Genomic DNA, 12,197 nt, shown 5'->3' on the forward strand with positions numbered 1-12,197 from the left:
ACTACTATATATATATATATATATATATATATATATATATCCCCAGTTTATTTGTCGCGCCCTCCTCTTACAGGTCTAGCCACAATCCCCAGACTCAAATACTTGAACAACTAGCCTGTGATTTTCTCTGTGGTTGTCGATGCCGCCGTGCCTCCCTTCTTTGCCACTTCCCTCTCGTTTTCCTTGGTATTTGTATTTTCGTCTACCCAACTCATACATGTCTCAAAGTATTGAATGTCACTACACTTTTTTTCGCTCTTCGAGTGTGCGTTTTAGCTGTTTCAAAGCAATGTTGTACCTGTTTGCCAAGGTTTCACTGCCGTCTCCCTTAAGCGACTGCCCCTTTAAGAAGAGGGTCTTTGCCCTCTCAAGGTTACCGCGACGATACTCCATCTCGCCTGTTTCATAGTAGGCGTATGGCAAGATCATTGAATCACTTGGCACACGCTTTTCGTTTGCAAATATTTTATTCATGCTCTCCATCGCCGCATCAAGACGGTCGCATCCCTTGTGAATGACCCCCACAAAAAGGGCAAACATGTTCTCCGCCTCAGGGCAACTCAAATCTTTTCCCTCTGTCACTCGCCGCAACTCTTGCAAGACACGCTCTGCCTGTTCAACCTTCATATGCGCAAGATCGCGATTGATATACAGCAGGTATACACCGCAAAGCGGTAATAAACGGGGGTTTGCTAGCACGCGGGACGCAAACTTCGGAGAGTTGGCGTCGTTCTTTGACCTGGAGTTGTACATGGAACCCACCTTCTTTAACCATTGAAGTGCCTGAGCATCCTCTCCCAGCATAACAAGGCAGGCGGCAAGTGACAAAACCACCTGTCCTGTATATGCAAAGTTCTCTTTCGTTTGAGCGAGATGATTAAGCACGGCCGCGTATCGATCTTTCGCCTCCCCAAAACGAAGGTCCATAAAAAGTGTATCGGCGTGTAAATAACGAATCAAAATTGGTACCAATCCAACCCGCTCAGCATTTCTTTCGGCTCGCTGAATAGCCGCCAAGGCCTCTGCTGTCTCGCCACGTTTTCTGTGATAAAAGTTGGAGTAGCCGTGAAAATATGTGTTTTGCTCATACTTTTTATTCATCGCATCCAATATACGCTTCGCCTTCGCAAGCGTCTCCTCTACGCGGCCAATACCCGTTGGAAGGAAAAGATACAACGTACACAGGACCAGCGCCGCAAACGGAGAGCGCACCCCGTTGCTCTCAAACACCTCCGTAAGGTATTGCTCACCAAGTTCCCTGTCGGATATAAAGCCAATAACATTAAGCAGTCGCATCAAATTGGCCGGTACAAGGGCAAGAAACGCATAAAACGCTCCGGTCCCGTACTTTATACACATTTTCAATTCGTTAGGAATTTGATTCGTTTTATCCGCAGCAATGACATGAATTAATTTATGATAAATGCCCCATGTCCTGCGCAAATTGATGCCACCCTTTAGGTAGGAATTCATCATCAGTTGGCACACAGAACGCATCAGCAGCGCATCCGCATAGATCACTTCACATTCCAACTTCCAGACATCGACGAAAGTCTGTCCAGCCTTTTCAGCTGCCTTTCGACGACTATTAAAGTTTTTTTTGCTGATTTTCCGCTCTGCCTTACTAGGCACGCTTATGGAAGCCCCCGACCCATCAACGTCATCTGCATCGTCGTCAAACTCGAACATGGGATCCGTATACTTTGCGGTGGAAGCCAACGAATCTGCCACCTTGAACAAACCAAGAATCACCTCTCTGCTTTCATTCGTAGAGTTCATGAGTGTTTGAACGAGATACTTGTTTGCATACTCAAGGGCGTAACGCGGGTGAAGTTCCTTGTAGGGGGCAAGAATTTCATCCGCCTCGGAGTATTGGTTGTTCCACATCATGTCAACTGCATCCTCAATGCGGTAGTGAAACTTCGGAACATCGTTACTTGTTGACGATGATTCTGTTGGAACTCTTACCATATTTTTTTTATTATTAGTTTCTCTTTTTTTGTTTCGTTTTTTTTCTTTTTCCTTCTCTGTGTATGTGTCTTTTTTTTTTTGCGCTTTCCTTCCCCTACTTATTCTCTTTCCTCTCCGCCAAACCCCACTCCTAGCGGCAAAGAGAGAAACCACAAGAAAAAAAAAAGGCATCCTTCCTAGTGCCTTCCCTCCTCCCCACGCATAGGCACAACTCACAAAGCCTCTCCCACCCTTTTTTCATCAATATACATATATGTGTATACATCGGTACACACATATTAATGAAAAAAGAGTAGTCATATTGAATTTGGAAAGAAAAAAAAAACCCGGCACAAACGACACTTTCTCCCACTCCCTACTTTCACAACAATGCAATGAGCCAAACTTTTTTTTTTTCTCCCTTCCTCCCCCTTCTTCCTTCCTTCTTTTTTTTTGTTGTTGTTGCTGTTCTTTCCCTTTGTCTGTGTACATATTTTTCGATCTATTCTTTATTCACCTTGGGTTTGTCATTGAGGTTCTTTGTTGGCTTCAAATAAAATGGCACGATGAATCCACCTCACGCCCACCCCATCTTACTTGCGAGTCATACATGCACCTTTTGTCTGTACCTATCCCCTAACTACTTTCTGCCACCGTTCAACTTCCGCGGCGTGGAAAGCGTCAGTGACTTCAGCTTGCTTTTTTCAAGGAACAAATCGGCGTAGCGCAGGCGCTGCTCCTCCACATACTCTATAGCCTTAAGACGTTGAGCTTCCTCCTCGTATGCAGCATCTGACGTAACCTGATCCAATTCTTCAATGGCGTCTTGGCACTCCTCGGATAATGCCTCGGCCTTACATCTAAGCGCGACAATGACGGCCTCCTTTTCATCTCCAACCAGGTCTAACAAGCCAATGGACCTTGATAGCCTATCTTTCTCAGTGACGAAAAGATTGTAAATGGCTGGGTGACATCTTTCTTGCGTGGGGTTGATCTTGTCGGCGTCGTACATATCTTCCTCATTACAAAGCGTCATCAATTCACCTTTAGACGCCCAGGTCCCTGACAATGCCGCATCCACAGCACGTGAAAGGTGATTGTTCTGTAGTGCCTTTTCAATGCACTCCAGACGATGTTCCAACTGCTCAATGCGGTAGTTCTGCGTCTTGATAACACGTTCTTGCCGCTGACGAGACTCTGCCACCGTGCCAGAAATCTCACTCCTTATTTCCGCGATACCCTCTTGACTGGTATTGGCAATAAGGGCCGTAGACTCCCGTGTGGCCATGAGCTTGCACAATCTGGCATCAACGTCGTCGTGTTCAGCGACCAGGGCCAACAGTGCTTCCTTCTCACACTTTAAATCCCGATCGATAACACGAATATCATTGTTCAAGGCGTTAATCTCGTCACGAAGTTCCTGACGTTGCCGTGACGTATTTGCCATCTCAAGAAGCGACTCCTCCTTCTTCTTGATGAGTAGTTGCCCCGTCCTGATTTCCTTTGCAATAAGAGCCTTTCTCGACGTCAATTCTTGAAGACTTACATCAGTGTTGTTTTGGAAAAGGAGCGAATTGCGCCCGTTTGCTTCTTCCTGAGACTTTGCCTTCACCCCAGTAGTGTCCTCGAGCTCCTTGGTGTTCTCTTGCACCTTGGCACAGTTCTTCCCCTCCGCCTTGATGCGGCGGTTAAGCTCCTTCACCTCGTGCAACAATGTCTGGTTGTGCTCCGAAATAGCCTTAAAGGCCAACTCAAACTGCATTAGAACACTTCCGACGTGTGCAATGGGAATGGTACGCAGGTCCCGACGGGGTTTGGGACCGCAGTACTCAAGAACAGGAAAGATGGCGGAAAGGTCATTCGCATCTAGCGCGTCATGCGACAAGCACAGCCCCTGCTCCAGCTGAGTCCTACGATGTCGCAGCTCCTCCAACTCCTTTTGACGGAGAGCCACAGCAAACTCCAGCTCCCTCTTTCGCTCAACCTTGTTAGGTCGCATCCTGGTTTTTCAATAAATGACAAAACTAGTCCACCCATCAACGCAGCCAAAATGAAATTGTGAGTAACCAAATACAAAACCAATCGGCAAGACCAAAAAAAAAAAAAAAATAGTAAAACCAAATTTTTGCCCCTTCAGCGGAGGGGCATGTCTGTCACCACCGCCACTTTCGCCTCCGCGGCGTAAACACACTGCATCAAGACAACACCAAAACCAACAATAGACTCACACTCGCTTCGATATATTTACCAGCAAAACCTTGTTGCTTCGAAGCACAACCGTTTATCTTGACGTGAAAAGCGGCAAATTAAATTTTGCGTGAGACACAAGCGTCCCATCCCTGTCGAGCGTCGCGTACCCCTGGGGATCGTAACCGTCCGGATTGAAGTATCGCCGCACCGTCGGATCTCCATGCTGCACGGACGTATGAGGCGAGATCACACTGCTAAAGCCGTCGCCCCGGTCGTATTGCCTAAGAGCGGGATCGAGTGAGTGCTGCACCTGCCTCCAGCGGTTGTAGTTTTGGCCATCGTGAGCAAACCGCACATTGTCGCGAAGAAACACCGTCACATTTTCTCTCCCATACACAACTCCCATCTAAGTGTTATATACTACGTCGTCCGACAAGTAGTTGAGCGCGCTTTCAACATCTCCCCTAGCTAGAAGGTCCACGTAGTGTGTCACGATAAGCTGTGATGTCGCCATCCCTCCTTCAGCATAACCCTCCCTCCTCATCTATAGCACCGCAACCCAAAGTCCCTTGCAGGGAAAAGAAAAGGCGGCAAGGCTGGATAACGCGTAGAACACCACAGTCTAACACGCAGCAAACCAATAAAACAACCACTGTAGTTATATTTATGTTTATTCAATTACTTTCTGCGTCATTCATGTTCCATTTTCCTCTCCTCCTCTATTCCCCATCCATTGCTTGTTTCGGACTTCTATTCGGGTTGCTGCCTAAAGACCAGACCCCATCGCTCTTCCGATCAACCTAGATCATCACCGCCTTTTGTGCCATTAAAATTCCAACAATCACAGCAAATATCCCAAGGGCAGAGGCAAAGATCTCAATCACTAGGACCTTCACGAAAAGGGAACTGCTGTGTGCATCCGCAATGGCGCAGCTGCTCCCGACAACCCCAACTGCAACACCACATGACATGTTTCCTATCCCGACTGCTAAACCTGCAGCAAATAGAGTAAATCCAGCTGCAGCAGCTTTATAAGCGTACTTTCCAGTTTCGTCAATTGCATTGGCCTTTGCCTCCAGTTTCCCCATCATGATAATCGATAAGATAACGCCGTAAATGGCCACGGCCTCACAAAAGATAATTGAGATTAAATTCTTGCTGCGTATCTCCGGCGCACGAATAGCTGCTCCACTGATGGAAGCTGCTGTCGTCAAGATTCCCCAGGCGGCGCCGATGATAGAGAGTGAGATACCAATCCCTATTCCCACTGACCCCCATGCGTAAGGCGAAACCCCCGACAACACATCCCACAGTGCAAAAAAGGGCGGAAACACCGTACCGCACAGGGCAGGAACAATACCAAAAACGACAACCAGAAATATGAGGATGTAACGAACAAGTCCCCAGATGACATCAAGCGCCTCGTCGGGTGGCAAGCGCGAGGGTTGCGGCAACACCTCAGGCTCAACGGGCATTGACTCCCTCTCCAAAAGGAAAACGGGGGGAAAAAAAATGTCCTACTTGCCAAAAATTGAATCTATTCACACACAATATTATTATTATTATTATTAAAAAGCCACACACGCACATGCATAAACAAAAAAGAAAAAAAGAGACAACATGAAAAAAATTCTTCAACAAAACTTAGTACCACGCACAACACAAAGACGATACTGTAAGAGAAGTAAAGCCAAAGCTGCACAAAGAGCAGATGAGATAACGAGGAAAGCAATTAAATTGTTTCTGTTACCCTTTGTGTACAAATAGTAACATGGAAAACAAGAAAACAAAAACATAAAATAAAATAGGGTGGCGTAGGAAGACACAAAAAAGCCCACAGGGTGACACTAACGCTTGCGCAGGAACACCATGCGGTTGTTGCGGCGCCATGCAGCACGGACAGACGGGCGCAGCTTCGAAGCCTTGTGACCCTTGTGGCGCAGGCCGCGGTGCTTGCGACCGGCCGACGTGAGGCCGCGCTGTTCACGGTGCTTGTGCACCGCATTCACGATCCAGTTGATGCGTGGGTCGCGACGAATCGTGCGGTGCATCGGGTCCACCGCGACCACCTCGTACCAGAGGAAGGTGGAGTCGGCATTCACCCAGTACGAGTTCAGCACGCGAAGGTTGCCGTACTTCTTGCCAAGCCGCTGCTCCGCAATGACGCGGTTGTTCTTGTTGAGCTTGACCCCCAACACACCGCTCGTCTTGGGCTTGCCGTACGTAATGCCCTTGTGCACCGGGCGCTTGCGCCCACCGCGGCGAACACGCACACGAAACACGGAGTACCCCTGCTTCGTCTTGTATCCCAGCATACGGGCCTTTTCGGGGCGCGTCGGCCGGCGCAGACGAACAATGGTGTGTTGGTGACGGAATTCCCACGCCCGGACGCGCTGGATGAAGCGCATCACATCGGAAGACTTCTTCTTCCACAGCTCGTTCAGGTACATAAACGCCCCCATGGTTGGTCCTCTACGACTGCATAGCAAGGCGGCGCCAGTTACACAAAATCAACAGTATAGATAAGTAGAGAGGATAAAAAAAAAAACAGTAATAACACAAAAGCAGCGTCAATCCACATTATTCCTCCACCAGCAATAAAATGAAAAAAAAAAATATGTATAACTGAAGGCCAATTACATATGATAAAAAAACTGGCAATTGAATAGACATCTTCACGTTCCAGGGTCACCATGCATGCCCCAGCAAACTCTTCATCTGCTCTACAAACTCATGAATCTCGTTTAGACGGGATCGATGACGACTCTGTTCCTCGCTCAAAATGCGGGTTGAGCGCTCCCTAAGAAGCTTATCTTCATTGTTAACGTAAATCTGTTCAAGCTCCTCCAAACGCTTTCGTCGAAGCTCAAACCAATCACCCAAAATCTTTTGGTACTCTTCCTTGTTGTCAATAATTGCCATGACACTTTCGTCCTGTTTGGTGTGGTGGTAGGGCTCTGCCGAATTCTCCTGCTTCTGTCGCTTGTCAAAAAGCGAGTCAAACAACTGCCGGAGGGAAACCTGAAAGTCCGCCTCCATCTTCATAAAAATTTCAAACGCAGTTTGAAGCACAACATCAACGCCATCTCCCTTCCACTTTGCAATAGTTCCGGCGTTGAGAGCCTCCAAGGCATCGTATTGGTCCGCCTCCTTCTCTAAAAGTTGGTGCCGCAACTCCCGAAGACGCGTTTCAAGCTGTGCGACCACCTCAGCTGAAACTCCATCGGCGTCTGCCTCCTGCCCCCACCTGGCACGTGGAATATGGGCTTTGACCTCCTTCTCAAACTGTTTAATCACCGCCTTGCATGCATCTGCGTTTTTTTGCTTGTAACGGTCCGACGCCGCATTAAAGGCAATCTCGTCATCATCCCGCTTCGCGCGTATCGCCTTCATCGCCTCAGCAAGTTCCTTGGCCTTATCCATAAACTCTGTCTGATACTTCTCCAACAAGTCCTTGGAAAGCGACGCAATGATGTCAACTTGAAGCAACTCCGCCAGGCCACGTCCATCGGACTCCAAGTAAAAGAGCTCATCGTAAAACTTGTTCTCGTCGGGGCAGTTAAACTGCTCGTAATCCTTCCGTGCCTTCTCAGACTCCTGCTTCACCTTGGCCGCCTCAGCAGCACGCTCATCCTCCCCATCAATGGGCACCAAATTTTCCCGTTGTTCCTCGCGTGCGCTGACAATCTCCTCTGGGCGAATAACCCGGCCATCGAGAAATTGGAGCGTCGGAACAAACGCAAGAAGACGGACCTTATAGTGTGGCTGCTTCTCCACACGATTGCCCTTCAGTGTCAAGATGCGAATGCTTCGCATCTGATGCAGGTAACGAGCTGTTTCTTCAAGTCCCTCTATGCAGTTGTTCCCAAGACTCAACGACACCAGTTTCTTATTCGCCTCTAGGCCTTCAACCACCGTAATCTTGTTGGAGAACAAAGATAGGGTTTCCAGCTCAGCAAGATCTTCTAATCCACAGATTTTTGTGATCTGATTGAAACTAAGATCGAGCCACTGTAGTTTTTTCAAATGCCCCAAGTTGCATATCGTGGAGATACTGTTGTTGTCCAACGCCAGCTTTGTGAGGTTGCACAGCCCCACAAGATTCTCAATCTTCCCAATGCGACGGTAGGAAGCGAGAAGTGTTGCCACCCTATATAGCTCCATCGTATCCATCGCCGACTTCACCCGCTTCTGCCGCTGACTTTCCTCTCGGGCGCCCACGAACCGCAAACGTTCCTCTTCTGTGATGCAAGTGGGCGGGAAATAAATGCAGTCGCGGATAAGGCTCTCATTGATCACCGTCTCATGCGGCTGCTTCATCACGGACACCACAGTGTACCCCTTGGACATCCTTGCGCCACGCTAGCCTGAAAAAAAAAACAAAGGCCACCACCACTCGCAACAGCAGTGCCAAAAAACACGAAAAGAAGAGGATGCACACACCAAAAAGTCTGGAAACGTTGAAGCAGGAATGCCGCAGAAGCAACCCACATGTGCAGGCAAACTGAAAAAAACAAAACCAACGAAAGAAAGAAAGAAAAAAAAAAATGGTAGAGAATACAAGAAAAAAAAAAAACTCATGACAAGCACAAATATATAAAACTTTTTTTTTGTCGTTGTTGTTCTTTTTTTTTTCTCTTATACTTTGTTTTTTATTTTTTGTTCCTCATTTAGATCGATGCCTTCCTTCACACGGGATTAAACCTGCTTCCTTCGCCACTTCAGGTAACGTAGGTTACGAATAAGAAAGAAAATCGGTGAATGCGTAAATGCAAGAGTATGAAAGAACAACATACTCTACAACAAAAAAAAAAAAAAAATCACGTTACTTTTTTGCTATTCAGCAGTAATCGTTCAGTCATCGGCTCCCGTAAAGCAAAACAAAAAACAGAAACAAAAGGATTTGAAAATGCCCTGGAACGGACACATATACACACTCATATACATATATGTAATGACACATATATGTATATACGAAGTTCCAAATAGAAATAATAGAGGGTGCTTCCTCTTAAGCAGATAAGTTAAGAGTTACCAATACAACAGACAATCGGTAATCCACTGCGGCTTGGCATCTGAGATTCTTTTTTTTTTTCAAACTCTGTGGGAGTGTTGCTGGCGGTAACACCGCACAACTCAGATAAGTCGCTGGAAACTTTGTCCATCGACACAACGGCTGTGATGGCATTGCAAACCGTCCTATACTCATCTGGTGGTACTTCTGCCCTAAAATCAAGTAAATCGGCCAAAAGCCTAAGCTCCATCATGTTAAGATCGCGGTTACTCACTCCGCCCACCTGTGCATAGTAGCTCATCGAGCAGTAGAGGTCATCCCTTGTTTTGGCCGCAACCACCATAGAAGTGAGGAGGACACGATGAATGGAACGTGAGTGTAGGGGGAAACCTAAATTTAAAAAACGTCGGATGTACGCAAGAGCGAAGATAAAGGCTTCAGAAGTGCATTTCATGTATGTTACAAGACGCTGCGCGTACTTTTCCAACGATATACCGGGCACAAACTCCGCGCAAAAAAAGTCGAAAGATGGGAAAGAGTCATTGGGAGGTGTAATCTCAGTTTCCAATGCATTTTTCGATGTACCAGCCTGCAATTCCATAATGTGCTGGACGTAGATCGTGATGATCCTCGCCATCTCCGCCTGCGCTGGCGTTCTCGACTTGGTTCGCGCCGACATAACTGTTTTTCTCATATATATATATATATACATGTATTATACACATGAAAAAAGACGCAACGACAACAATAAGGAAATACAAAAGGCAACAACAATATGACTCAGGTGAAACACATTCGTACACAGAGAAGTAAAGAACCATCGTGGAGATAATCTCACACACACGCACAGAATGAGAGACAACAAGCAATTTAAGAAACGAAAAAAAAAAAAGGAGTGAAGTGGAAACAAAAAAAAAAAACTGTCAGTAGTTTTCGTGTAGGCGTTGTTTGCTCGTGGTTTTTAACCACTCACAGTGTTTTTTTTGTTTATTCTGTTTTTCCTTTTTTGCTGTTTTACCCCCTCTTCTCTCCACACCTCTATTCATTGGCTTGACGGTCGGTCACAGAAGGCAGCGCTCACAAATCCTCACCTCAGTCCCCTTCTCTAGTGGCCACTCCCATCCCTTTAGTTATACTCCTTGGACGGTCCAAGGAACGGAAAAATGAGAGAAACAGAGAACAACAACATCCACACGAAAGAGCCTCGTCAGGAACCTTTTGCCCCGGGAACAAAAGGGGTAGCTCCAACATTAGTCCCTGGTCGGGGCTCCGCACTCTGTTGATTTACAAGCTTTTGCGCTGCTAGCTGAAAGGCACCTGAGGTCGGGGGGACTTGATACGCCGCAGGTTGGCGCGGTACTGAAGCAAGCGGGGGGGCTGGCGGATGCATCTGATACACCTGATACGGCATACTGTATGGCTGTGGCATAGCCATCACTGTAGCCGAGGGAATAAATGGTAAGGGTACACCAACAAACTGCAATGGATGCACTGCCATCCCATGTCCGGGAGGGGGAGCTGTCGCCCATCCAGAAGCGCCCAGACCAACACCCTGTGGATAAGCTATTTGTGGTGAGGATGACGCCACGGCAGCAGGATGCGGAGGGGGTTGATACATCATTTCACTCATCGGAGTAGATGCCGTAAATGGTGGTGGAGCAGCCGTAGACGCTGGAACTTCAGTCGAAGAGGACTCACGTTCCTTCGCACCATCCGTAAAAGTTCCAAATTTTAAGCTAGCGAGAATGTCATGTTTTTCCTCCTCCTTCGGCGCGAGGCTGCCCACATTGTAGGAAGATTCAGCTTCTCCCCACACGGGATCGTGAAACAGCGCAACACTCTTTACAACTTCAGGCTGTACTTGAATAGGCGCAGTCGTGTTTTTCTCTCCTGGTAAGTTAACACCCTGAACAAATTCAACATCCATCGCTTTTGCTGGTTTTGGTTCGGGAAACGATGGAGCTTTGGGTTCAGGCTCCTTCGCCGTGTTGGTTCCACTGGCAAGAGGAATACTGGTAACTGCAGGACGCTGCGTTTGTGGTGTACCTTGCTTCTCAGAGCAACGCTTCATAAGAGCAAGAATCGCATTGAAAGGGTCTTGTTTCTTCTGCTCCGGTGGCTTTTCATCATTGCTACTAGCGCTTTCAGCCTGGAACATCTCCTCATCAGAGGTTGGTGCTGTCTCGTCCGCGCGAAGAGCAGAGCGAGGTAGACGCAACTTTTCAGAAACGTCGCGAAGGTTCACGACTGGAATATCATTTTTTGTAATCCAGACGTGCACAGCGGTGTTAAGCCATAACGGAGGCTCCTTTCGACGCGTATTTTCCATTTACTATCCCTCTTTTGCCCTTCTCAAGCAGAAAACAAGCAAGAAAGGAAGGGAAGAAGAATAAACGAACACAAACCATGCAGCAAAAAAAAAAAAAAAGCAAGTTGCGAAGCGACGTCACACACTCCTTCTTCCCTTGTTGAAGGCACACACGCACACACACATGTAGGAATGCACGCATTTTAGCTATTTCAACAACTCGTTGTGGCTGTCGTCGTGTAACCCTTCTCCCCACCTTTTTGGCCCTCGTCAAGGATCACCTTAAATGGGACGAAGCCTCACCTCTGCAGTTGCTGCTGCAACCACCCACTCCCCTCCCCTCCACTATCCTCTTCGTCTTTCTTCCACCGCAAATCCCCAAGGCTAGAGATATTTGTTAATGTCTCCAACAATAGTCACTGTACGCCCGGGGAACATCCCTCTAAGCTCCGCCAGGCATTCATCACGACATTTCCTGGCGTCATTTACCAACGACTCCAATTGCGGCCCCAGTCGTTCAAGTTCCTCTTGTAGTTGTTGCACTCTGGCTTGACTGTTCTGCCTTCGCACATCTGCAGCCGCAAGTCCTCGTTTAAATCGTCGCAACTCTTCCAAGAAGGAGTAACGCAGCGTGGAGCTTGCCTTCATACGCACGAAAGCTGCCTCCGTTGATGTTGTTAGCCGCTTAATAAGTAAGCCAAGTGCCATACCATCGTGGGCAAGTGAATCATCGTC

The 12,197-nt window shown here is 47.5% G+C and overlaps 9 protein-coding genes across 9 annotated transcripts, besides 13 other annotated features; all 9 read right to left on the reverse strand.

The window, feature by feature from the left end:
- Positions 1–5: 5 nt before the first annotated feature.
- Positions 6–40: a microsatellite.
- A 200-nt stretch (positions 41–240) lies between these two features.
- On the reverse strand, positions 241–1,971 carry TraAM80_03820 (tetratricopeptide repeat domain 39B; the record flags this gene model as incomplete). Its single annotated transcript, XM_029380772.1, has 1 exon — positions 241–1,971. The coding sequence occupies one exon, from the start codon at positions 1,969–1,971 to the stop codon at positions 241–243; it is 1,731 nt and encodes a 576-aa protein (XP_029239356.1).
- A 1-nt stretch (position 1,972) lies between these two features.
- Positions 1,973–2,085: a microsatellite.
- A 279-nt stretch (positions 2,086–2,364) lies between these two features.
- Positions 2,365–2,399: a microsatellite.
- Positions 2,400–2,590: 191 nt separating this feature from the next.
- TraAM80_03821 (uncharacterized protein) lies at positions 2,591–3,949 on the reverse strand (the record flags this gene model as incomplete). Its single annotated transcript, XM_029380773.1, has 1 exon — positions 2,591–3,949. The coding sequence occupies one exon, from the start codon at positions 3,947–3,949 to the stop codon at positions 2,591–2,593; it is 1,359 nt and encodes a 452-aa protein (XP_029239357.1).
- A 65-nt stretch (positions 3,950–4,014) lies between these two features.
- Positions 4,015–4,043: a microsatellite.
- Positions 4,044–4,067: a microsatellite.
- Positions 4,068–4,231: 164 nt separating this feature from the next.
- On the reverse strand, positions 4,232–4,546 carry TraAM80_03822 (uncharacterized protein; the record flags this gene model as incomplete). The annotated part of the gene is made up of 1 exon (XM_029380774.1): positions 4,232–4,546. One exon carries the CDS (start codon positions 4,544–4,546, stop codon positions 4,232–4,234), a length of 315 nt encoding a protein of 104 aa, XP_029239358.1.
- A 394-nt stretch (positions 4,547–4,940) lies between these two features.
- Positions 4,941–5,615, reverse strand: TraAM80_03823 (V-type ATPase, C subunit; the record flags this gene model as incomplete). Its single annotated transcript, XM_029380775.1, has 1 exon — positions 4,941–5,615. One exon carries the CDS (start codon positions 5,613–5,615, stop codon positions 4,941–4,943), a length of 675 nt encoding a protein of 224 aa, XP_029239359.1.
- Positions 5,616–5,691: 76 nt separating this feature from the next.
- Positions 5,692–5,711: a microsatellite.
- Positions 5,712–5,987: 276 nt separating this feature from the next.
- Positions 5,988–6,602, reverse strand: TraAM80_03824 (ribosomal protein L15; the record flags this gene model as incomplete). The annotated part of the gene is made up of 1 exon (XM_029380776.1): positions 5,988–6,602. One exon carries the CDS (start codon positions 6,600–6,602, stop codon positions 5,988–5,990), a length of 615 nt encoding a protein of 204 aa, XP_029239360.1.
- Positions 6,603–6,828: 226 nt separating this feature from the next.
- TraAM80_03825 (putative leucine-rich repeat protein) lies at positions 6,829–8,490 on the reverse strand (the record flags this gene model as incomplete). The annotated part of the gene is made up of 1 exon (XM_029380777.1): positions 6,829–8,490. One exon carries the CDS (start codon positions 8,488–8,490, stop codon positions 6,829–6,831), a length of 1,662 nt encoding a protein of 553 aa, XP_029239361.1.
- Positions 8,491–8,647: 157 nt separating this feature from the next.
- Positions 8,648–8,716: a sequence feature (A-rich).
- A 27-nt stretch (positions 8,717–8,743) lies between these two features.
- Positions 8,744–8,804: a microsatellite.
- Positions 8,805–8,941: 137 nt separating this feature from the next.
- Positions 8,942–8,960: a microsatellite.
- Positions 8,961–9,079: 119 nt separating this feature from the next.
- Positions 9,080–9,114: a microsatellite.
- A 50-nt stretch (positions 9,115–9,164) lies between these two features.
- TraAM80_03826 (cyclin) lies at positions 9,165–9,833 on the reverse strand (the record flags this gene model as incomplete). Its single annotated transcript, XM_029380778.1, has 1 exon — positions 9,165–9,833. The coding sequence occupies one exon, from the start codon at positions 9,831–9,833 to the stop codon at positions 9,165–9,167; it is 669 nt and encodes a 222-aa protein (XP_029239362.1).
- A 13-nt stretch (positions 9,834–9,846) lies between these two features.
- Positions 9,847–9,874: a microsatellite.
- A 487-nt stretch (positions 9,875–10,361) lies between these two features.
- On the reverse strand, positions 10,362–11,483 carry TraAM80_03827 (uncharacterized protein; the record flags this gene model as incomplete). The annotated part of the gene is made up of 1 exon (XM_029380779.1): positions 10,362–11,483. The coding sequence occupies one exon, from the start codon at positions 11,481–11,483 to the stop codon at positions 10,362–10,364; it is 1,122 nt and encodes a 373-aa protein (XP_029239363.1).
- A 29-nt stretch (positions 11,484–11,512) lies between these two features.
- Positions 11,513–11,587: a sequence feature (GA-rich).
- A 198-nt stretch (positions 11,588–11,785) lies between these two features.
- Positions 11,786–11,815: a microsatellite.
- A 31-nt stretch (positions 11,816–11,846) lies between these two features.
- On the reverse strand, positions 11,847–12,197 carry TraAM80_03828 (putative dynein heavy chain; the record flags this gene model as incomplete). The annotated part of the gene is made up of 1 exon (XM_029380780.1): positions 11,847–12,197. A coding segment is annotated over one exon (351 nt), but the record flags the coding sequence as incomplete, so codon positions are not given.

This window comes from Trypanosoma rangeli, assembly GCF_003719475.1.
Source record: "Trypanosoma rangeli strain AM80 chromosome Unknown Tra_15.4_contig_00104, whole genome shotgun sequence".
NCBI classification, from domain to species: domain Eukaryota; phylum Euglenozoa; class Kinetoplastea; order Trypanosomatida; family Trypanosomatidae; genus Trypanosoma; species Trypanosoma rangeli.